The following is a 22845-nucleotide window of genomic DNA, read 5'->3' as shown; positions in this document are numbered from 1 at the left end:
TTAAATTAATAATGATTTTCACCAAAACGGGTTTTAATTAGTTAATCGAATTGGTCAATTATTTTGCAGCTAAAATGCAGAGATAATTATATTACGCTTCCCCCTAAATAATAAAAAATACACCAATAATGGTTTTTTTTTATGTCACTCCTATTATTTTGACCTCAGCTGCGCAAGATAGAGCGCATCGAAGTGCACTGGCTTCTGTTTGTGTGGGTTAGCCAGCGAGTTTGGTCAGTCAAGCGTTGTTATTTACAATCAACTCACCAACAGTGGTACAAAAAAACAGTACACAAAAATGCACCAACCAAAGAAATAAGTAGAGAGAGAAAACTGCATTGAAAATTTCAAAATATATCAGAAGCCACAGCGCCCCTTCGTCCTTGCCAAACATTAAATTTCAGGCGGCTAAACGAAATAAATGCGACGTGCTGCGCTTTTACTCTCAGTTAAGGTTAGCAGGAATGTTGTTTTTCCTTTGTTGCCGCCAAAAAACCGAAACAGAGGAAACAAAAAATGTTGGCTGAAAATACGCAGAAGCACATTTAAATGGCCGGGCAGGTAAATAAATTGGCCATAAACGAGAAGGAGGATAAAATATAGCAGGTTGTGGGTGCCTACTAAAACCGCATCCATTTATCTAAGCTGCGCAACGCCTCTTCCTGTTCCTCTGAAGCGCAATCAACACACGCGGCACATGGCGAATACGATATATCATTTGCATAGTCATTCGCCCTGGGGATGATGTCAACACTTCAATTGCTCGGGCTATCGCAAACTGAGAGCTGGCTGGGGATCTCACTTTAAAGGCCAGGCTGACCCTAGCCCCTGACTATCAAATGATCATCAAGAACTTGTTCGCCTATCAAAAATAACTCTGAGTTCACAGATGGCCCTGTGCACGTGTTTCATCAAAAGGCACTCAAGTTAACCCAAAGCTCCCAAAACTTTCGCCCGAAATTACTTTAAGTACTCACACATTTACTCGGCAAAGGGGACATTAAGAATGAAGTCATCATTTACTCAGCATGCCTGCTACACATGCTTTATATTTAATTGCGAGTTTTCAAGTGTTATCAGCACAACGTCAGACCGCATAAACTCGATCATAATTAAGTTAACATTCGAGCGTGTGTTTTTGCGGCAGAGGGAAAACTTGCAACATACTTTGCAGCTGTACTCTTGGCAGTTTTCATTGTTGGCTGTGGAAAAGTTGGCGCAGTCCATCGAAATGCAATTAAAGTTGCAAATTGCTTTTGTTCGTACACACAATTTACATAATGCAGCCGATACAATCTTCGAGCAGAAAACTTCGCGCAGTGTTCAGCACAGTCCATTGATTGGATCCTTCGTGTTGTCATCGTCTTCGTCATCAGTTTGTTTCGCCAAGAGCACAAAGATGCAGATAAAGATAACTTTAAATGGAAATTGCAAGTTTCCATTCGCTTTCTGGCCAAAGTCAAAGAAAGTCAAAGCAATCAGCGAAAAGCTGGCCCAATAAATCGCCGGCATATGGCCGTGCTGTGGGTCACCTTTTTATGGTCTTCGACTCCATTAGCTGTCACTTAGGGTAAAACAAATCATAAAAAGGAGGACAGCAGCTCCCGCTAATTATGCCGTCGTAAAACGAAATGCCGCCCAAAAGTTGATGGGCGTTGCCCAACTGTCCGGCGTCCCGGCCCATCACGTTAATTGTTAAACACTTGAGATTAATGTCTACTTGCAGCATCCTCGGCTTATGGCCTATTTATAGACAAAGATGTTGCAGCATTATTCATAAAAATGTTTCTGGTCCCAGTAGGACTCACAAGGGCATAAATCAAAGGAAGTGCGTGAGGATTTCCCACCCCTAAAAGGCCATCGTGGACTTCAGACCTCGGGCTCTGGAGTTCCCATCTCCATTCACCTCCCTTAACGGCTGCCTAGATGTGAAACTGACTGGGTCACGTCCTATAGATACTAAATTTGCTTGATGTGTGTTCGTTATAGTCTGTTTAGACATGACCCCATCACTGACATGCTACGAATAGTAGAAATTTTATCACCAAAGTAACCTTAGATCGAAGGATCACAATTTTCAAATATTCGCCAAATGTTCTGATTGTATATTGCAATCAACAGATTTAATTTTATAATAATTTAACAGATTTTTCATAATAACCAGTTGATTTTAACGTCAAGTTTGCAAAACCTGTAATACATAACTATCTCTTTAAACGCTTTTCTGCTCATTAAAATGATTCAATTTTTGTTAGTAGGAAGATGTACCTAGCAACGATTTCAAAGTTAAACTTTCTGATCCTTAAAAATGAATTAAATAACACGTGTTTGTCGTATATATACATTATAATGTTTTCGAAGACGTTCATAAAAGTATTCTTTAAATTCCAGGAATTTTACTTTTTACCATTTACCCCTTTACTTTTCGAGACTCGGATTAAAGGATCAAAATTAAACAATATAAATATATGGCTTCTTTAAGCCATAAGCCATATATTTACTTGTTTAATTTAATTATAACTTGTTTAATTTTGAACCTTTACTCCGATACTCATAAGTCATCATGACAGTAATTAACGGAATTAACCATTATTTTTTTCTTTATTAATTTTGATCCTTTAATACTATTTAATTGTTTTTGACATAATACTTTTTGAGAATTACAAAAACTGCTTAAAACATTTTTTTTGCAAAAATCTTATTATCGTTTTTACATATGGAAAAATTGTTCATGTGATTTCAGCAAACATGTTTTCGTGACACGTTATGTTGTCAAATTCAAGAATGTTTAAAAATACTTCGGATATTTGGCAATAAAGACGAATATCCAGGAACAAATTTGAATCATCTTTGTAAGCACAGCTGTCGTAATTTATGCATTGACATCTCGTACATTTTAAGTTTCCTTACTTTTTTGGCTCTTTTCTTGGTTTCGTCATAGAACTTGAACGGCTGTCTGACTGATTTTATTAGCTGGCACTTGATTCTACAACCACATTTCGTTCGGTCGAGTTATCCTTTGTTCTTATACCAGCTATAACATCTGTATTTGGGTGAGGTTTTTGCCTTCTGGTCTCTGGTCTCTGTGGTTTGTGTTCGCTTTTATTTTATAACTTTGTTTTTATGCCATTTCTCAGTTGCTCAGCTGCTGTCACATAATTTGCACTTTTTACTTTCTTCGAATTTGTTTTGCCACAACTAAATGAAGAGAAAGAGGGAGGTCAACAAACTTGGCCAGTTCAGAAATGGTTGGCCCTTATGTAAGTTGAAAGAGTGACAGAATTACCCAGAAGAGACAAGAATGCACACAAAATCTAAGTGCACCGAATATTTTGTACACCTGGAAACCATTTAAAGACCTTGATTAAAAATTTCAATTTGGTTTCTTATACGTATTTTGTACGATTAGCGCAATTTCAACAACTTGATCTATGTGGGCTTCACGAAAGCCGAGGTGTCAAATTTATTAAAAATTCTTATCCTTAAAAGGAGGAAAAGTTTATATGACTAATGTGGGCTGGGGTAAAATGTATTTCTATGTATTAAATATCGATCACATATTAAAACTGTGTTACAAATTTAAATACTGCTCAGAATAAAGTAAAGCGCTATTAATAAGATCTAATCTTTGGCTCGCAGAGGTTTCTGATTTCGATTAATCTTTAATCGATTGCCAGCGGCTGCTGGTTAAACGGGCGCATTTGATGGCCAGTTAAACTAATTGGGCAGCGAGGTATTTAAACAGAACGTCAGTGGTTGCTGGTTCGCCTGATTAGCGCGCGGCCACCTAATTAAATTTCAAATGCAGCAGTGTCAACTTAATGGTGCTCTGTTTGTCCTCCCCAGTGCCCCTGTTTTCCCCTACATCCACTGTAGTTCGCTATCTTTCTGTGCCTGTCAGCGTTTGTGCAAACACTCAGCCAGAAGACCCACACCAACACCCACACCAACCCCACACACTAACACAGAGGCAGCGTTAATCATAATAATGTCACCACTAATTGCATTGCGTATACGCACACGTGTACTCAGAGTTGGCTACAAGCAGCTTCCCTCCGCCCACATTTCTCCTTCCCACCCCTCTTAATTCCTGATGACCCCATAATTTAACATTACGTGGGCGCGACTCCAGCCTTGGCCACGCCCACCTACCGCCCACAGCCATCGCTCTTTGAGATCCCCCGGCAAATGTGTTTATTTAACATTTAGGCAACCAGCTCTTGCCCTTAACCATAAAACGGGGATTGGGAATAATCGACCCTGCCTGGGATGTGATGAAAAGGGATCTAGGTGGGGTTGTTAGCCTTTCTCTTAAATGTGCGCTTATAATTGGGCCAGCCACATTATTCAAAGTGGTTGTGGTTTTGTGGGGCAGGTAATTAACTTCTGGCGGAGGTCATTAAAGCTTAAAAAGAAGTGATACAAATTATAACAAGTTTTCAGTTTGTGATACAAATTATAACAAGTTTTCAGTTTGCATTAAGTTTTGCTCTGCTGAGTTGTAGTAAAGTCTTTTTTTTCGACCTTGGCTTATCTTTATTTTTTATATTTTACAATTACACAATTTTTAATCAGTATTGAACCACGCCCAACTGCCTATATAACCAAAATGGCGAGTGAGTAATGACTAATGACCAGATGTTAAATTGAGTGTGTAAAAAGCCGGGCGTAAAGTTTGGACAAAAAAGGGGAACAACTTACCGCCGACATAGATATCAACTTGCGACCAGTTCAACTTGGTGGAAATGCTCTGCACCGCCAGGGAAATTGCCTCGAACGATGGCAGAAAATTGCTGGAGATCTGCAAAATAAATGAGATAAGTTCAATGTTAGACCGAGGACTTTCTGCCAAGTTAGTTGCCCTGAAATGGTAAAAGTGAACAGCGCGGAGGTGCCGACTCCAACCCCTGGCAGCTCTATAAACATAACCCTCCGCTGTCCCAACCCCAGATTTCCATTGTGTTTACCCTGTTGTTCGGTGCCATGCCCTCCCATTCCACACTTCACAATCACCTTTTGTCTCTGTGGGCTGCAAATGAAAATCTAAACACGAACACTAGTGCTCAGCTGCCTTGTTTGTTAAAGTGAAACAAATTAAATGCTCAAGCAATTAAAGAATAGAGAGGGATGGACACAAAGGGGATGTCCTCTTAGCAGCCGGCAATGCGAAATTGCGTGTGGCTGGCATCTTGTGGATTAAGTAGGTAGCAGGACTTGGTTGGTACATTCAAATTAAAGAGCTCTGTGTGAAATAGGAATATAAAAATGAACTCAGATATTGGGTGATATGGCGAAGAGTGCTGCCAAATAAATGACCATTGAAAATGATTTGTAAAATTTCACCGAAAACTATATATACATGTTGATACAAATGTTTAAAATAACTCTCTCTTATCAGTTGCGTTTTTGCAAATTTTGGTATTAAGTAACTTAAATGTTGCGATAGAAAATAAATTGAACAAGAGAGAACGCTATAGTCGAGTGCCTCGACTATTAAATACCCGTTACTCAGCTAAACAACTTAATATAAATATGCTATTGCATTGCGCCGTCTACCCCAAGACATTGGTACCACGGGCCATGAAAGGCGGAAATGTAGGCGCTAGCCAGGGTTACGCGTTTAATGGTTTTTTGGACGTTAGAGTGGGCGTGGCAAACTTTTATTAGCCCAATCGATAGGTATTGACGAATCAAATACATATCAATTAAAATTTTCATAATAGCATCAAAACTGTGGCCACAGCTTGTGGCTTGTGGGCGTCAGAGGGGGCGTGGCACCATTTTGAAATAAACTTGCGCTGCGTAGGAACTCCTAAAATCTACATGCAAAATGCCAATCTTCTAGCTTTTATAGTTTCCGAGATCTCAGCGTTCATACGGACAGACAGACAGACGGACAGACAGACGGACAGACGGACAGACGGACAGACGGACATGGCTAGATCGACTCGGCTAGTGATCCTGAACAAGAATATATATACTTTATAGGGTCGGAAACGCTTCCTTCTACCTGTTACATACTTTTGCACGAATACTCTACGAGTAACGGGTATAAATATGTAGGATATTATATATATTAATTTCTTTTATATACAATTTGAATTTATTTATTTTTTGGGGCATTGGAGCAAAAACAAAAAAATTCAAATATATTTCAGACTATGGACCATTGGAGCAAAAACAAAAAAATTCAAATATATTTCAGACTGCGTCAAGAAGTTCTACCTGTTATCTATTCGATTAATCTGCTTAAAATATTAAATACGGGTCAAATGGTTTTTAACAGCCTCATTATTTGTCAGAACCGCGTTGGTCGGTTTTTCTAGGATTGTTCAGTACTTTTCTTTTTTAAACAAATGCTAGCCATCAAAATACTTTTATAAATAAAATTATATTATTTGTAAAACACAGATGTTTTAGGCTTTAGTCCTGATATTACTTAGTTTAATAGATGATCATTATACCCGTTACTCGTAGAGTAAAAGGGTATATTGTATTCGTGCAAAAGTATGTAACAGGTAGAAGGAAGCGTTTCCGACCCTATAAAGTATATATATTCTTGCCATGTCCGTCTGTCCGTCCGTCTGTCCGTCTGTCTGTCCGTATGAGCGCTGAGATCTCGGAAACTATAAAAGCTAGAAGATTGGCATTTTGCATGCAGATTTTAGGAGTGCCTACGCAGCGCAAGTTTGTTACAAAATGGTGCCACGCCCCCTCTGACGCCCAGAAGCCACAAGCTGTGGCCACAGTTTTGATGCTATTATGAAAACTCATTAAACGCTTAAGCCTGGCTAGCGCCTACATTTCCGCAATACAATAGCGCCATCTAACGGATGACTTTGGAACAGCTGGCCAAGGTGCTCAACAGAGTCAACGTTAATTCTCGATAACGATTTCTATTAAAGGAAATTGCGATGGTTTTCATTTGTCAATACCGAACTATATCCCAAGAACTATGCAAATCAAATCAAGTTAGCCAAATTGGAGGTCTGAGTCAAACCATGGCGTATGTGTGTATGCTGGTGCAGGACAAAAGCTGCCTGCGCTAAAGCAGCGCTGGTGCTGATGCTCGTGCTGTAAAGCTGCCAGCTCTAAGAGATCGCCTAATTCAAATTGATAATTTGAACTTTTTGTCCTTTTTTCATGTGGTCACTCTAATTCACATTACGTTAATGCAAAATCTAAAGTTGTTTAGCTGAGTAAAGGGTATCTAATAGTCGAGGCACTCGACTATAGCGTTCTCTCTTGTTTTATTTATGTTTTATAAAACTAGCTAATACTGCCTGAAAATGACGACTACATAGATGGTGCACTTTGTAGCTACTAGCTCTTCGCACAAACGAATCCGCAACATGACCGTAGACAATTCAATCACGTTTAATCAGGGCATTTAAGTGGTCCATACGCAGACAACCAACTTTAATCAATAATCCTGCCCTCGCCTTTTTTGTGCGCCCTCCGTCATAATCATCGTCGTCCCCGAGCATAAAAGGTCCTTGCTGGTTGGGAGTTGGGCGGAAAACTTCGATTTTCCATTGCCGTTGATGAGGGCTGTTCAGATGGGATGCGGGGGCGAGTGGGGAAGGGGCTGTCAGAGACCTAGCTTTAACTTGTTTTTTGTACCTTTTTGACCTTTCTCTTCGGTCGACATTTGGTTAGCTTGTTTTTCATCTGTGTTTAGACTCATTTGTCGGCTTGATTTGAGTTTGGCAGGACAGCTGCCTGTTGTATGGCCGTTTGCCTGCTTCATTATTTTGGCAGACGAAATAAATTGAAAAACGTTTGAGAAAATACGTGTAGGCAGCTTGGACACATACAATTTTCTACAAAATTGAATTTCGAAAGCAACAACAGGGGCAACGGCATTATCAACACCGGAAGCAATCAGAGGGGCAAAGTTAAGGGGACGACTTCAAAATTGAAATCTGTTTGATGATTTTTCACATTTTTTTTTGTGCTTTCCTTATTTTATTCTTACATATAATGGACACATAAATATTGAACGAAATGACGGATAAATCTTTGCAAAATAATCTTTTAGGAGCCATGATTTGTACGAAATATTGACAGAGGTAAAGAAAGAGGGAGTGCAAAGAGCATTGTTCAAAAAGACAAAACTGTAAAGACATCGGCAAATAAATATTAATGATTACTTCCTTATCTCATCAATTTATCATTTAAATGAAGTTGTCAGTGTAGCTAAAACTATAATTTTAAGCAGGGACGCAAAAAAAGCTTATTTAAATGTCCTTAAGGTATATTTATAGGGAAGTTAATAAATTTTTTCGAACTAATTTTATTTGATCTAGACTCTTGTTTCATGTCAAAAGCTTCCAACTCAATGAGAAACGTAAATGCTTAAATCTGTACAAATACTTGATGCGGAACAAAAAATAATCCAATTATATTATAAAGTTTACTTTCTCTGTGCAATTTTTGTATAGTGCCTAAATGAGCAGAAAGCTCCTTGTTATTTAATGGCATTGTTTACAATTATTGGTTTTTGCCTTCTTGTTTGTTTGGCCATCAATAAGCTGTGCCAAAGTTCGAAAAACTTTCTCATTCGTGTCCGGCGGAGGCAGCTGGTCAGAGGGACCATATCGGGGTTTTGGGGGGCTTGGGTAATGCAGCAAATTGTTAAAACAATTGCAACAATTTGGCAGCGAAGTGCAGTTCGGACGTCTATTGACACAACGTGACCAGCCATTGTACACGGAGCATTTACTGGTATTACACCCCTTTGGATGCCCCTATTGCCACTTCCTGGCCGCTTTCCCCTCCAACCCCCGGCTACTAAGTGCACTTGGGAAATTCGAGGGAATCGTGGGGATGTTGGACTTCCTTTGGGTTTCATTGTTTGGTCTCTGTTTTAATGGCTCGGACAAATTGTTTAACGTTCAATCAATTTAATTAATTTGCCGAGCCGAAGGAAATACATACATATACATATATTTTTTTTGTCAAGCAGGCGGAAAATGAGTTTTCCTTGCGCTTTTTCTTTTCCGCTCGCTTGATTTATTTTTTGTTCTTTGGCATTTATTCACAGGTGAATTGCTGTTGGTCCTCAGCCGAGATGTTATGCAAAGGAGGCAAGAGCCAAAAAAAGAATCAACATTAATCACAGCTCAGCAAATATTTGACATTTGCCAGCCTCTTTGGCAGATTTTCTAACCAGGAATAAACGAAGAAGTGAGGGAAGACCTTGCCACCTCCACCATAAGGAAAATCAGATGTTTGGCTTATCCCTATTCAACTCAAGCGACCCCTTTTGTTGCGTATTTTATATTTTGTTGCCTTGTATATCTTTTGCTGCTTTACAATTCGCTACACATAACAGCTTTGTAAACTTATTCACATATTAATAATTTAGTTAGGGGCGTGCGCATATCTATACGAAACATTTCAATTGGTCTTTTGTGGTGACTTCCATATATGTTTGGTGAGGATGAAATTATTTATCTGGGCTTATTAAATGTATTTCTGTTAAAGGATTGACAATGACATTGAAAAGCATATTTGTGAGGATGTGAAAGGGCTCCCTACTCTGAAATAAACTTTCAGTTTGGTTGACAAACCATTATCCCTTAATCATTATTTTAATCTTCTGGGCGTCGGACCAAATGTAGCATTTATACTTCCTCAGCATTGCGTTCACAATCGTATTAGCGTTTAAATTTCCTACAGCAGCTGGTAAACTTCAGATGCTTATTCATTTTCGATATAAAATAACCAACAGCTGGCCTTGCGAGATAAAAATTAATGGACGAATTTACTTCTTTTTTGGAGGGCCGTCATTATTATCAATATACAATAAAAGAAAGGCAAAACTTTGGCGACGGCCACTTAATTTGCTGCCATTTAACTGAGGATAAATGGCTGGAACATGCGGCTGCAACAAACCCATTATATGCCGCAGAAGGAGCAAACGAACGATGAAGTTTTGGCCTACATTGGACAGCACTTTTTTCAGGCCAAGAGGAATAGATGGAGCATTTTTATTGTGTGGCAAAGTGGCAACAAACATTGAGGTGCTATAAAGTTACCACCAGCAGGGCCACAGCTGACTGACTGTCCAAAATGGCTGTCCTCCTGGCTAACACACAACACACACTCCGCCACCAACCCACACACACACACAGATGCAAATCACATGCGCACGTGCTGCCATTGCCAAATTGTTTTCACTCTAGTCTAAGCACTTGGCAAATTTCTGCAGTTTTTCCCTTCCCTTCGAGTGGAATCCGATTTGAATTACGGAATGTTTGCTTGATGGATTTTGTCTCGTGTAATTTTTGTTCGGTTTATTTGCTTCAGCCGAGGAAATTGCTTTTTAATGCCAGGCCACTATTCAGAATGTGCACATTTATAGTCATGGTCACAAAGATAGCTTAATCTTCATAGGGAAGCCAATATATAATATTATTGGATTTGTTTAAAAATAATCCCGTCTTTCTATTTGCTTGGTTCTTTGTTATTTTTTTTTAAATAATAACAAATTAAAAAGTTCATAAGTATCGTGTCTTTACAGAGATTAAAACTAGAAACTTTTGGTAAGGACCTTTATTAACGATGACATCAAGTGGATTATATCTTACTTGCCTTTCTAGTGCTATTATGTTGACCGCAGTTTTTGGTTGTTCATATCCCAGCCAAATTTATTTGTTTTCTCCTCAGAGTAAGCACTTCCGCCCATTTCGTAATTTATAGTTTGGTTTAGGTTGAGCGATATCAAAATATTTGACTTTTGAGGTGTATTATGTGTCACTTAGCTTGAGCTCAGACTTTCATAAATAAAATTATTGTGACAGCTGAAGACAGTTCATAATGTTTTACGACTATAAAGGCAGTAAAGATGGATGGTTGCCGAAATTTGGTGTGCTTTGCTCCACCTGATGAAGCCATATAAAGCGATTTGACTGCTTGTTAAGCGATTTAATTTCTGAAGGCCCCCTTTCTCCCCGGAGCTCTGCTTCTGACCATTAAGCCCCCGGTTTTGGCCACGTATGAGCAGTACTTTGTTGGGCCAACTTTATGAATAATTGAACGGTGCCTAAGTGGCAACCTCTTTGGGCCGCCAGCCTTTTTATGAGCAACTCTCTCTCGGCGAAATAAAGGACTGAAAACGTCGGAGAAAATGTGCGAAGCGAGAGGTTTTCTTGCAAAATAAGCATCATTGAATTTATTATGATTTTTATGCAAATTGCTGCATCCCAAAGGGCGGTGCGATGAATGCAATTAATGTGGGAAGCGACGCAAAAAGGTTTTATGTCCCTGCCACTTAGCCTAACGAAGGGCTTTCACCAGATTGTCTGAAAGGTCACCTTCAGGTTTCCCCGATTTTCCCCTTACATAATTCTATCTCTTTAATTGCCACATGCCAGCCGGAGATCCGTTCACTGCCCAAAGGAAGACTCTGAAAAATATGATTTTGTCGACTGCTAACAGCTGTGGCTTTGAAACAATATTTACTGAGTTTGAATATGCATGGGACCCGGATTGACTAGAGAAATTAAAACATTTCATTTAAGCCGCTGAGTATGAATCAATTAATAGACGTTGAGTCATCATTTAAATAAAGCTGCTGCAAACGAATAGCTTAATCAATTAATAGATATTGAGTCATCATTTATAGGTCAACAGAAATAATGTGTGAAATAATAATGTTTTGTGGGTTGAATGAACGGACCATAACAGTTAATTTACTGTAGAAAGAAAGATATCTCCTTCTGATCTGTTAATATAGAACAAAGACTACGTCCAACCTAATTAAATATGAAAAAAAAAGTAAAATTGTATCATTAAATCATTTCCCAAAACCTTAAACTTTTAAAAATGTCAGTTGGAAAGTTTAAACTCAATTTTTTAAAATCAAACATTTCTATCTTGCATATTTAATAAAACTGTTTCAGATTACTTTTCAACCCCAAATAAAACGCCGGCATTCTTGTTTATTTGCTTTTTAATTGTTTCTTCTGATTGTTGTTAAATACCGTGCTGGTCTCGACTGAAATTAACTGCCTGCGAGAGGTAAAACAAGTATAAAGGCACACGTCAGCCAAATGGATTAAAATTTAATTTCTCTTTATTTGCGTGATGCGCATCAAAAATCAATGGAGTATCGCAAATCGGAAATCAATATTCCCAGCAGACCGGCAGACCAACTCGTTCCACAATTACTCAAATACATATACCAACAGATAAGTTGATACCTGAACACTTGACCATGCAAAATTGAACGACTTGATTGTGTGATGTGGCACCTGCAGTCATTACTTATCTGTGGTAATGACTTAACATAATGCAGTGGAACGGACAGAATCGGACGCCTGAACCATAATGCTGCGATATAAGCAATCGAAAATGAACGAATAACTTCCTTTTTTTAATATTCGCATTGAACTGGTGTACGGTTTCAGTAATAAACTTTAAATCTTATAAAAATCGGAAATTGATGTCCGTCTGTCCATTTCTACGCAAACTAGTCTTTCAGATTTAAAGTCATTGATTTAGTCGTTTGATTTCTGTAAATGGTTATTTTTGCTTTCTACTTTAAAATGTACCTGAACATTTAAAAAAATCAATTGTATAAAATAAATTACTTCAATCAAAAAATAACCAGAAAAAAGTTTTTGCAAATAAAAAAAAATGTTAAATGTGTGGTATTTCGGTAAAAAATTAAAAAAGAAAAAAAATAATAAAGCAAGGGGTTTTCCACCGATTATCTGCAAGTCAAAAAGTGGGCGGTCGTTTCGAGCTACGAGGTAGTCGACCCTACTCAAATATCACATAGCATAGTCTCTTGAGTTGTAAGAGAAACTTTTCAAATAAGTAAAAGCCACCGGATAGTTGCCTCTCCTCGGTAACTTGACAAAACGGATGTCAGTTTTAGACATTTTTGAATTTCCAAAACAATAACCTGCCCTAAATTTGAACCTTGAGTTCCTGATCAAATGTGTAAAAATATAAGAAATAATTAATCGTTTTACCCAAAAATAAACACACATGAAACACACTAAAATTAAAATCATTACAATAAAAACCGAAAGTTTACTGGAATGTGAGCGTTTATTTCTATGGAAGTCAAAAAAGATAATTTGTGGAAAGTTTGGTTATTGATTATTCCAGGACTCTAAAACATCGATTTAATTCATAAACACAAAAAATTACAAATTCATACGATTGATCTTTTATTCGACAAATATATTTTTAATTTTTCACTTTGACATTATTTTTTCTAAGCCAATAACCATTGGTTTCTTAAAGTTTCTCTCTGTACACTCTTTAGATAAAACGATACCTTTTAACCGGTAATTCCGATCGGACCATCAGTAGTACGTAGTACGTAGTACGTAGTACGTAAGTCATTTAAAATGGTAGGAATATACCAATATCTTCTCTATCTTTTCTCTTCCTTGTCGCCATTGGATTACATTTTCTCTTTTTCACGCATGTTTACTACATGTGGCTGATTACTAAGCGACATGGCACATCAGACGGTGCATTGACCTAAACATGGCATCATCATAATAAATAAGCCAATTCCTCCTCCATCCCCCGAGATTATGATGCTGCTGCTTTTGATGATGTTGCTGCAAACAAAGCTCCATTTTCTTTGCAATTTACGGCGAAATATTACGTACACGCCGGGGTGGTGATGGTAAGGCAAAGCTTTTAGAAAACTGCAATAAGTGGGGCAAGTTGGGGGGGAGAAGAATTTTGTGGGACATGCTGACAGATGTGCTGCATATTCAGCTGAGCACTCAACACCCAAACACCAAACAAAGATAAAAGGATACAGGACACTGCACTTAATTGTGTTTGTGTCTGTTTTGACTCACGATGGAGTTTTCGTTTCAATGACCCTGAAATGGCAAGTGCCCCCGTGGCAAGCAGCTTAAAATTTGATTAGTTGACGATGTGACCGTTTGAGCTAAGCTATATTGAGGGGTTTCCCAATATGTGGATTGAATAAAAAGCACAAGCAAAAATTTCAATTCCATTTATGCAAACGCAGCAAAATGGAATTTACAAAAGCCAAAAAACCAAATAACGCAAGCTAAAAGCGCGAGCGGGAATCACAAAAATCCTGAAACTCAATTTGAACACTTCCTTCGCGGGAATTGAAGTCCCACGTGAATCCATCGATGGGCGTGGTCGAGGCGCGTAAACAGCAATCAATCATGGACATGTAACCACTCAGTGTTGCAGAAGAACCTGCAGCAAAGGTCCGATGCAAACAACATGGTAAATCAATGATGAGTCGGACAGGCGGGATGCAAAGCGTATCCAAAAATTTATAAAGATACATACATATATAAAAACATGAACGGGGGTAGCTCGACTACCCGAAGTTTATATAAGAAAGAAGAAAAATGGATAAGTCAATATACTTATTAAACAACTGTTTATTTTCGGTATAAAACACTTGGACTTGGCAGAGTTAGCTTTCTTTCTTTTAAACTTGATGTGGAGCTATCTAACAACATTTCAAAATCGTCTGCAATTAATATCGCCAATGAGTTGTTATTCATTCTACTTACCTGCAATAGTGTTTTGCTCTCATATTTATATTGTAACAATCATGGTTACCCACTCATTGTTGGAGAAAGCAATCCCCCAACCGCAACTATTCCCCGATGGTCATATCAGTGCCTAGCCAGAACGGATGCCATCGTTATCATTGATGCAGCTCTCAGCTCGCTTTGCGATTGTCAATTGTCAAACTGATTGACTGAAAAGCAAATGCTCACTGGGACAATAGCAGGATGAGCTTGGGGATGGGTGGTATTCCAAGTGTTTGAATCCACACTTTTGCCATGATAAAGTGCAGTGCCAGCTGACGGGCTGAATGAGTGACTCACTGCATGAATGAGTGACTGACCGTCAGAGATGGTCTGACTTGACGGACTGACTCGACTGAATGAGAAAAATGGCAAAGTCGTTCTAGATTGGCGGAGCGTTTCTTTAATGATTACAGTTTTCTGCCGGGGATTGGAGATACACCCATTACCCGCCTAGAACCGCATTCAATTGTAATGCAACATTAATCTTCATTTATTCGTTTTTTTACGTTTTTTAGCTCTATTTGGGGGTTAGCAAAGTTGTATGGGGCAAGAAAGCTCTTTAAAAAATCAAAACAAATTACCAGCTGGCAGACGAGGTTGTAATTAAGACACGTACTTTTTTTTATCACAAACATCTACTAACAGGGTATGAATGTTGAGATGGATCTGTCACAGTTGACAGCAAAAACATTTTTGATAAACAAAAAAGTCAAATAATCGAATTTAAAAATTCGAATTTGATTTGCATATTCCAAAATATTTTTAAATTTAATTAATAATAATAGGCTGAGGGGACAAATGTCAAAAACAAAACGAAAAGCGAGGAAAAGTACTCATTATTTTGATTATCATTTTATAAAAAAAACTTATTAGGTAACTGAGGGAATTTTAAAAATTTATGTGAATCAAAAAGTAACCATTTGGTATCTTGTTCTCTGTTCTTGTTTTCATTAGTCTCCTGTCTTTAAAAAACCTAATTTCAAATATCTCAATAGATTTGCTGTTTTTATTAAAACAAATAGTTGTTGAATATTCTTAAGCGTATTTTGAGCTATCATTTATGAAAAGAAATTCACTTATGGACTACTTAAGAAGCGAACAATTATGAATTCAAAAAAGTCTTCCAACTTAATGAACAGACCAGAGTTTGAAAAAAGTCGGCTACCTGGCAAGAAAGGGGGCACAAGCCACGTTGCCACGCGTACTTTTAACCGACAATTGCATCCAACAAAAGGCCAGAGAAATAGCGACAAAGTTACAAAACGTGCAATTAAGTGTGATACGCTGTGCGATATTTATGCGCTGCAAGGGCAACAAAATACGCCTACCCACGTTGTTGCGTTGGAACCGCCCCTAAATCAGCGACACAAATGCCGCACAAAAGTTGCAATTGATGCGTTTTGTTCCCCTCCGAATCCCCCTCCGTCACCCAGGGACCAGGGAACGTCCCCTGGGCAGCTGTGAAAGTTCGCAAACTGCCAGCGACTCGGAAATGCGATCCCTACTGAGATGCCTTTAAAGCGGGCACATCGACTGGAATTGTTATATCGCCGTGTGGAAGGACGAGGGGTTCCGGGCACGCTTAAAGCGAGTTCTCAAAAGTTTTTAGGGCACAGTATTGCGCATATGCCAATTGGACCGGAAAACTGTGCCATACAGTGTACACATTTAAATGCTTGCCCCATAAGCCTATTCGAGTTCATGCACTAATGGGTCTAATTAAAGTTCATGATGGAAAGTTGCAAAAATATTGATGGCACTGATCATTTTTAATAAATAATAAATTACTGTTGCTTTAGTAAAGTTCAAGTTAAACACTTTAAAACAGAGTAGAGAATGTGCGATAACATTTTTCTCTCTGTATTCACTAATCGTAGAGTCAAATGAAACAAATACAATATTGTTAAAAATTACACTACCCTTAGAACAAAATCGACCTAAAATTATGTTTAATAAGAAAAAAAGAACTAATTTTTCTTAAATTAAGAGCGCTCTCATTCGATAAAATTTAAAAAAGGACGAAATTGCCATAATTTGTAGAACAAAGTCATGTCAAATTTTGTAAAATCAAGAGAAATAGCCCTAAAATTTACAAAATCGGTGTAGACTTGGACATTAAATGTTGGAAAGCTAAAAATCGTGGGTACCCGGAAAAATTATCTGACTTTAGAAATTTTTTTTATATATAAGTTTATATTTAAATAATAAATTTTATAAATTTTAAAAATAAAAGAAATTAAAATTGAAAAAACGGTTGTTTTTATTTGGCAAACTACAGACGGTTGTTTTAGAAATATTTATTTTACAATTCCATCGCTCCGTATAGGTCACGTGTTCTAGTCCTAGTGTCTGCCAACAAGCAAAAAATTAAGTTGTTTGATTCTTGTATTTATTCCCCTTATCCAGTTTATCTGCTCCTACTTTTCTATTTATAAAATGTTTGTGTGTTGCCGACCTTAAGTACATATGTTGAAAGCAAAACAAATTAAATAATAATTAATAACAAGATCAATAAAATTGAGCATGGTTTTTTTGGAAATGATTGACCAACTCCTAAATGTAAGAAAAAACAAAACAAATTTTAGAAAAATTTGCGATAATAATATGAGCCAATCACTCTAAGATTCTTTTTATGGCGATTTCAGGTGAAATTCATTGTAAGCGTAAATAAAGAAAATCATCTACATTTCTCAATGAAAGTGTACACACAAAAAGTTCAATTAATTATGTTACTTACTGGGAATTAGTTTATTTTCTGTCAGATCTTTGCTGTGTAGAAAAAAGCACGTAATGAAAAGCATAAAACTGGTGTGCATTTCTTCTTTAAATTTTCACTTCTGCCACGCGTACTAGTGGTTGTAACGACTTTTTTTGATGAGCTGTGACTGTACTTTTGTGGGTTTTATTTTTTCGCGTATTTTGCGTTTTTAGCAACTAGCCAAGCTGCACTTGATATGCATATATCATCTCCCTGCCGATTGTAAGCCAAGCTCGGCTGAGCTCAGCTCAGTGCAGCTAAGCAGCTAGAGAAAAACAGCTGTCAAGGCTGAAACATTTTTATACCCTTGCAGAGGGTATTATAATTTTGGTCAAAAGTGTGCAACGCAGTGAAGGAGACATCACCGACCCTATAAAGTATATATATTCTTGATCAGGATCACCTCCTGAGTTGATATAGCCATGTCCGTCTGTCCGTCTGTCCGTCTGTCTGTCCGTCTGTCTGTCCGTCTGTTTCTACGCAAACTAGTCTCTCAGTTTTAAAGATATCGAATTGAAACTTTGCACACACCCTTCTTTCCTTTGCACGCAGTATATAAGTCGGAACGGCCGGGATCGGCCGACTATATCCTATAGCTGCCATATAACTGATTGATCGGAAATGCCATTACTTTGGTGTTTGTAAAGTTAGGAAGTTGGGATTTTCTATGGGTCTTATATTTGGCCAATCAATCTGACCTACCAAATTTCATAAGGATCGGCCGACTATATCCTATAGCCGCCATATAACTGATTAATCGGAAATGCCATAACTTTGGTGTTTGTTAAGTTAGGAAGTTGGGATTTTCTATGGGTTTTATTTTTGGCCAATCAATCCGACCTACCAAATTTCATAAGGATCGGCCGACTATATCCTATAGCTGCCATATAACTGAACGTTGGAAATGCCATAACTTTGGTGTTTTTAAAGTTAGGAAGTTGGGATTTTTTATGAGTATTAAGAATGCATCATATGAATAATTTTGGAGAATATAATTAACAGAGTATTCTGCAAGGGTATATCAACTTCGGCTCCGCCCGAAGTTAGCTTTCCTTTCTTGTTGTTTATGATTGTACTGGCTTGTACGGGTGAGACGTGTCGTTACAAGGATCAAGGACGAAAAGGCCAGGGAGCGTAGGAAAGCAGGGCGTGGCACGTGCCTTCAGCCGGCAGCAACACTCGTTGAGTGATTTAAATGCATGCTGGGAGCAGCAGAGCCAGGGCTTTAAGCAATCAAAATATGAAATTATGGCTCTTTAACAACGTGCTTCAGTATGCACGGCATAGCCACCCACCAGCATCATCTTCGTCGCCTGATTTCCAACGAAATTATTTGCATTCTACGGGCCAGATGCTATTTATCTTGGCATCCAAGCCAGCAGTCTATTATTTTGCCATTGGCTGAGCAGAGCCCAAAACAGTTCCATTTGCCAGTCATTTTCTTACAGTTTGTCAGGGCATTTCAGGCCCCACAGATTTTCATTAATAACTTTGCTGACATTTTCAACAAGTTAACAAACTTTTGGAAGCATTTCGCTCAGCACTTGTCAATCAATTGTCAACAAAAATTCCCCACCACCCGGGCGGGCTCATAAAAATATGCAAAAGTAACGAGCAGAACTTTATGTTGCACAACTTTGTGTGACAGTTGGCCAAGTAGGAGCATGCGGGAAGACTGGTGGATTTAGCCCGATATTCTTTTGGGCACTTGTTGGCATGCAACTAGAATTTAGCAGGCAAGTGCGGGGCGGGAAGGTGAGACAGGGCAACACTTGCCGCAAAAAGTAATTTCATGCCAGCGTCGACTTTCATCAAGCAATTTTCCAGCATATTTTGGATAGTTCCCGCATCTCTGCCTCTAACCACCACCAAAATCCTTCATCCTACAGCCTTTGGCTCGGTTTTTCCATTTCCTGTTTGCTTGCAACCCTCAGCAAACAGCCACGGACTTGACTTGATGAACTTTTGTGGTGCGAACTGTCTCCTTTCTCCGTTTGAAGATTGTTTTGGAAAATTGCAAATTGCTGCTGCAAAATGCCTGCGGTTGCTGCAAGCCATGTTCCTAGTTATTTTGCTTAAATTTCTGCTTAATTAACACACCGTATTTTGCTGGCGGCTTTTACATGTAACTTAAAAACAGAACAAAAATTTATTTGCAGCTATTTCGAATGAACCAAAAGCATTTAAGCTTGATCAAAGGAAGCACGAATTCAGAAATGGTATTTCAATATTGAGCTTGGGCTAAAGTAATTATAAAAGCTAATAATTCGTATTACACCCGTTACTCCTAAAGTATTCGGTAAAAAATATGTAACAGGTAGAAGCAAGCATTTTCGACATTATAAAGTATATATAGTATTGACTTGTATCTGTAGCCGAGTCGATTAAGCCTTGTCCGCCTGTCTGTCCGTCTGTCCTTTTGACCCCATGAACCAGAGATTTCAAAATAAGCATGCAGATTCATACGAAGATTAAGTGATACCAGTTTAGGGAACATTTGTTTTTGTTAAACAACATCAAATATTAAATGTGTTCTTGAAAAGCTTATGTTGATGCATCATCTTAGTCATATTTATAATATAATTCTTCAAAAATTAATCAAAATAGGTAAAAAATTTTTTCTTATTGACATGTTATTAAGTTTTATTTATTGTGTTAGCGGGTGTAGGGTCCCGGTTTTTTGTGGAAGATTGACAAGGGATTTCTAAACTGCGTACACTTCATTTGTAAGTCCCTTTTTGTATTTGTCAGAAAGTCAGAAATCCGCAATTTTCATAACTTTACAATTTGAAAGGTCTATTTTCCATTGTTTTTGATTAATCAAATGACTATAGCCATAAAGCTCATAGAACAACAATTTCCTCAGTTGTCTATGCACATAGCGCATTAAAATCGAACTACTAAAGCTGTGAAAGGAACGAGTATAGGAACATAATTTTATTTTTATAAAAATCGGATATTCATATTCAATAGCTGGCTTAGGAAAGTTAAGCCAAACAAGATAATTGATAGGTTCAGCTTTCCGTGCTTGGCTTCCTTTCTCTTTTCAATTCTCTAATTTACAGTACATGTACTTAAACATAATCTTCCGATGACTGTCCGCCCCTATATCATTCTGCCAAAGATTGTCCTTTGTGTGTCAGAGGTCTTAAAGTAAGGACGTACTCACTTTCATTCGCGGACAGGGCCACAGGACGACGGTCTTATTGAAATCGAGGGCCAGCTGCTCAGCCAGCTGATGACACTGACCCGAGGAGCTGCGGCCAACGTTCCACCGATGTTCGCCATTCCCACCGGTTAAGGACGATAAGGAGGATAAGGAGGCCTCCTCGCCCGACGACAACTGCTTCGCTTTGGAGTCCTGCTGACGATGACGATGTTGCTCCACCTCCTGCGTTTGCTGCTGCAAATGTTGCTGACGTGGCTGGATGGGCGGGTCAACGTCCATATTCGCATTCCCATTCCCATTCCGATTCCGAGCCCCGTTGCCGCCCTGATCCTTGTTCGCATCCATGTTCAAGTCCACGTCCACGTCGGTGTCTACATTAATGCCCGCATTTAAAGTCTTTACAACGCTCGTGTATTTGGGCAGCTCGAGTAATTTAATGAAGCCACTTAAATCTGTGCGCCGTCGTCGACATCATCGGGAAGGGCGAAAAGAAAGAGAAACATTTTATGTGGCATATAAAAAACTTCTGCATATTTAAGCTGACTTGGGGAGGTTTTTCTGCGAGTGTATGTATATGGGTATGTGCTAAAGCGGTGTAGTAACTGTTACTGCTGATGAAGGCTGCCATGCTCATAGCGAGAATCTGTCTGCAACGCCAGCAGTTGTTGCCCCTTGTCCACCAAACAGTGATGCCAATTAAATATGGCAAAGCAAACTAAGCTTGTTTTAAAGCTAAATACGCAATTTACTTTAAAAAATCTTTCCTTTCTTTTAAATTACGGCAAGGCCAAAAGCTTCGTGTTGAGCAATCATGAAATAAATTGATTCTCATACTCGGAAAATAAGTTAAGTTTATTTTAAAATACCCAAACCGTTTTTGGGTAAATATTAACTGTAATTGTAGAATTTCAGGAATTATTTACTAAAAAAAAGTATGGGGGTATATCAATGACAATTATCTATTAAATTAAACTTTGCTACGTCCTTTGCAATTTTTCAAGATGTTTTCAATTATTAGGCTTATCACGCCCAAAAATTCGAGTATAATTAGATCGAAAATTGCAATATTTTAAGAATATTACATAGGCCTTAATATGCATTAAAGTTATGAATAACATTAATTGTCGTACGTTTTTATGGAATAAATGTTTTGAATTCAATGGGAATGCAAAGACGATCAGCATAGATAAGGTTTTGTTTTTCTTAAACTGATGTCAAGTAGATGAGCTCTTTTGTATTTATTAAGTTAAGAAAAAATAACTACGCTTTTGGGCTTATCCAGCTTGGAAGTCTAAGCAAAATATTCGGTTTGCAGCTTGAATGATGTGATCGCCACATTCAACATTAAACACAAATTTAGCTAGACAATTAAATAGCACAAGGAGCCTTAAGGGGAATGCAAAGAAAGAGACTGGCGGACGATTGCTCGATGCCCATTTGATACGGCCTTAAAACAGCCAAGCCAGCACGGCTTTTTCAGAGGCAGGCCCTTTTGTGGGCTCCAAGTGCCCCTCTTTCTGTTCTCGGCATGGCCTGCTAACGGCTGCCATCGCAAGCAACTGGCCAAGTATCCGACAAGTGGACCGAGTTATGGATGCCAGTGATTCACATGCCTTTGCACTGCAGGTTCTTGACAGGGGAGCAACAGCCCGGGAGTTACAACCGCGGTGGAGAATGGTAACTGAAAATATTCGGGGGATCAGAATCCCATAAAGTGCTGCTCATGAGCTGGGTCCCACTAATCCGGCAGCTCAGGAACTTTTCTTGGTAAATAGTAGTCTCTGTAAATTAAAACTTTGCCTTTGAAAACTTTTAGCTTATGTTCGTGAATATTTATGCGGAATTAGGTTTGCCCAAGTGATTAGCTATTTAAATGAATTTGGCCGTAGATCGCGATAAGCTGAAAGTTAATTCCGACTCTCGGTGGCACTTCTGTTTGAAAACTTTCGTTCCCGTCCTAGTTTCTTCGTCCGGCTACTTGCTTTATTATTTCAACTTGCTTTCTCTGCGCTTAGTTCTTTTCAGTTATTTTCAGCGTAAACACGGGCATCTACACATGGCCAACTTTGTCGCTCACTTATTTGGCGCCGAAGTTTTTGCCAATTGCAACAATTTTGCTGTTGTTCACAAGGCGGATAGTTTAAGTTTGATATCTTTAATTTAGGAGCTGTCTCGCAGGTGTCATAAATAACAGGTAAAACTTGCTCGCTCCCACAGCCATCTAAATTGATTTAAGTGCCCGACAACGAAATTCAATTTGCAAGCCCAACTAACGTAACAGTTTCATTCCGTACAAATAAATTCCATTTGCCGTAATTTAACTTGGCTGTCTTGGTGTGCAGCAGGTTTTTATG

The 22845-nt window shown here is 38.5% G+C and overlaps 1 protein-coding gene across 2 annotated transcripts in view; it reads right to left on the bottom strand.

Annotated features, from left to right (window-relative positions):
* The window catches only part of LOC108043631, a 69285-nt gene that overhangs the window by 21494 nt on the left and 24946 nt on the right, over window positions 1-22845 (bottom strand). For both annotated transcript variants that reach the window (XM_044456937.1, XM_044456938.1), the window contains exons 4-5: window positions 20492-20943; window positions 4702-4801 (exon numbers count right to left, since the gene is read on the bottom strand). In XM_044456937.1, the coding sequence (XP_044312872.1) occupies window positions 4702-4801; window positions 20492-20943 (552 nt within the window). The remainder of the gene's footprint in view (window positions 1-4701; window positions 4802-20491; window positions 20944-22845) is intronic.

This window comes from Drosophila rhopaloa, unplaced genomic scaffold (assembly GCF_018152115.1).
Source record: "Drosophila rhopaloa isolate 14029-0021.01 unplaced genomic scaffold, ASM1815211v1 contig_155, whole genome shotgun sequence".
Taxonomy (NCBI): Eukaryota; Metazoa; Arthropoda; class Insecta; order Diptera; family Drosophilidae; genus Drosophila; species Drosophila rhopaloa.
This window is presented reverse-complemented; position numbering and strand designations above follow the sequence as displayed.